The sequence below is a fragment of the Siphateles boraxobius genome, unplaced genomic scaffold (assembly GCF_051911475.1).
Source record: "Siphateles boraxobius isolate OS27281-9 unplaced genomic scaffold, OSU_SipBor_1 136, whole genome shotgun sequence".
Classification (NCBI taxonomy): domain Eukaryota; kingdom Metazoa; phylum Chordata; class Actinopteri; order Cypriniformes; family Leuciscidae; genus Siphateles; species Siphateles boraxobius.
The window spans coordinates 520,001-522,500 of record NW_027508740.1 but is presented as its reverse complement, the minus strand read 5'-3'; the positions used below and the strand labels follow the sequence as shown (position 1 = coordinate 522,500).

Genomic DNA, 2,500 nt, shown 5'->3' with positions numbered 1-2,500 from the left:
AACTGAAAATTAGACTAAGAAGCAGCTCAAATATAAAAGTTTTGATAATTCTAACACTTCCATTTGTTATTTCAGAGTTCATCAACACTTTATTATTTGAACATGAGAATAAGAGTCAGAAAGATGAGTGAGGAAACTTTTGACTTCAAATCTGAGAAAAAACATATATCAAACACTGAAATGTTTTTGCAGATATCAAGTCGGTTAAAACCAAGAACATTGTGATGTAAACTTCAATGAATTTATTTCAACTTCAAGCATGTATAGAGATCTCCAGATAAAACGAGTCAAAGATCTTAAACTCAAACACGCAAGCGACGCGTATCCGTGTTTATGGAGTGATGAACAGCGAGGATAGTTCAGGTCACATGATCTTTGTCCTGTCTAGAGTGTCTAGGTGTGTGTGTGAGAGCTGGACTTTGCAGGACTGAACATCTTCAGTGTTCTACGCTGACGCCGTTTTCTTCTCCTTGTACGTGGCCATCATCTTCTTGATCTCAGCGATGGCTTTGCCTGGATTCAAACCCTGCGGGACATCAGAACACATGAAGAGAGCATCAGAACACGTGAAGAGAGCATCAGAACACGTGAAGAGAGCATCAGAACACGTGAAGAGAGCATCAGAACACATGTAGTGAGCATCAGAACACATGTAGTGAGCATCAGAACACATGTAGTGAGCATCAGAACACATGAAGTGAGCATCAGAACACATGTAGTGAGCATCAGAACACATGAAGTGAGCATCAGAACACATGTAGTGAGCATCAGAACACATGTAGTGAGCATCAGAACACATGAAGTGAGCATCAGAACACATGTAGTGAGCATCAGAACACGTGAAGAGAGCATCAGAACACATGTAGTGAGCATCAGAACACATGAAGTGAGCATCAGAACACATGTAGTGAGCATCAGAACACATGAAGTGAGCATCAGAACACATGTAGTGAGCATCAGAACACATGTAGTGAGCATCAGAACACGTGAAGAGAGCATCAGAACACATGTAGTGAGCATCAGAACACATGAAGTGAGCATCAGAACACATGTAGTGAGCATCAGAACACATGAAGTGAGCATCAGAACACATGTAGTGAGCATCAGAACACATGAAGTGAGCATCAGAACACATGAAGTGAGCATCAGAACACATGAAGTGAGCATCAGAACACATGAAGTGAGCATCAGAACACGTGAAGTGAGCATCAGAACACATGAAGTGAGCATCAGAACACATGAAGTGAGCATCAGAACACATGAAGAGAGCATCAGAACACAAGTAGTGAGCATCAGAACACATGAAGAGAGCATCAGAACACGTGAAGAGAGCATCAGAACACATGTAGTGAGCATCAGAACACATGAAGAGAGCATCAGAACACATGAAGAGAGCATCAGAACACAGGAAGAGAGCATCAGAACACATGAAGAGAGCATCAGAACACATGAAGAGAGCATCAGAACACATGAAGAGAGCATCAGAACACATGAAGAGAGCATCAGAACACATGAAGAGAGCATCAGAACACATGAAGAGAGCATCAGAACACATGAAGAGAGCATCAGAACACATGAAGAGAGCATCAGAACACATGAAGAGAGCATCAGAACACAAGTAGTGAGCATCAGAACACATGAAGTGAGCATCAGAACACGTGAAGTGAGCATCAGAACACATGAAGTGAGCATCAGAACACATGAAGAGAGCATCAGAACACATGAAGAGAGCACGGGTGTCTCTGGAGGTCAGTGTGTTTCACCTTCGGGCAGGTTTTGGTGCAGTTCATGATGGTGTGACAGCGGTACAGAGAGAACGGGTCCTGCAGTTTAGAGAGCCTCTCCTCAGTGAAGTCGTCACGCGAGTCGATCATCCAGCGATACGCCTGAAATACACGAGCAAAGCAACCGTTTCAAAGAGCGCATGGGCGTGATAGCTAACTTTATCTGGACAATAACTTTATTCTAGAGCTGCTGTAAAGCCTAAACAATCTCTGTTACTCTGATTGGCTGTTCAGCTCGACCCGTGCTTTAAAGGTGTAGTGTGTAAGTTTAGCAGCATCTAGTGGTGAGGTTGTGAACTGCACCCAACAGAAGTTACGCTGGCCGACAGGAAGTGATGTCGTCGTCTGAGACAGCAGAGAGTAGCCAGTTAAATAATGAGGTTTCTTTATAAAGATAAATTAAGAAATTATGTTTACTTAATTATTCAGTAAAATGACATGTTCTGTTCAGGGCCACCGTAGACACATGCGGATGTAAGGAGACCCGCGGTGTGTGTAGACAGAAACGGCTCATTCTAAGATAATAAACACATAACGCTTCATTATGTAAGATCTTTATACACCACTGAAAACATAGTTATGTATATGATGTTCCATTTCTGTCAACAGATCCTCCTAAATATTACAGAATGCAGCTTTAAAATACGCAAATATTCTCATAACGACACGACACGTCTGGGAGGAAGAAAGTAACTAATACGAAAATAGTAATAGTA

The 2,500-nt window shown here is 42.1% G+C and overlaps 1 protein-coding gene across 1 annotated transcript in view; it reads right to left on the bottom strand.

Moving 5' to 3' along the window:
- Positions 1-62: 62 nt before the first annotated feature.
- The window catches only part of sdhb (succinate dehydrogenase complex, subunit B, iron sulfur (Ip)), an 18,550-nt gene continuing 16,112 nt past the window's right edge, over positions 63-2,500 (bottom strand). Inside the window, exons 7-8 of the mRNA XM_077229880.1 lie at positions 1,764-1,886; positions 63-526 (exon numbers count right to left, since the gene is read on the bottom strand). Coding sequence (XP_077085995.1) covers positions 446-526; positions 1,764-1,886 — 204 coding nt within the window. The 3' untranslated portion in view covers positions 63-445. The remainder of the gene's footprint in view (positions 527-1,763; positions 1,887-2,500) is intronic.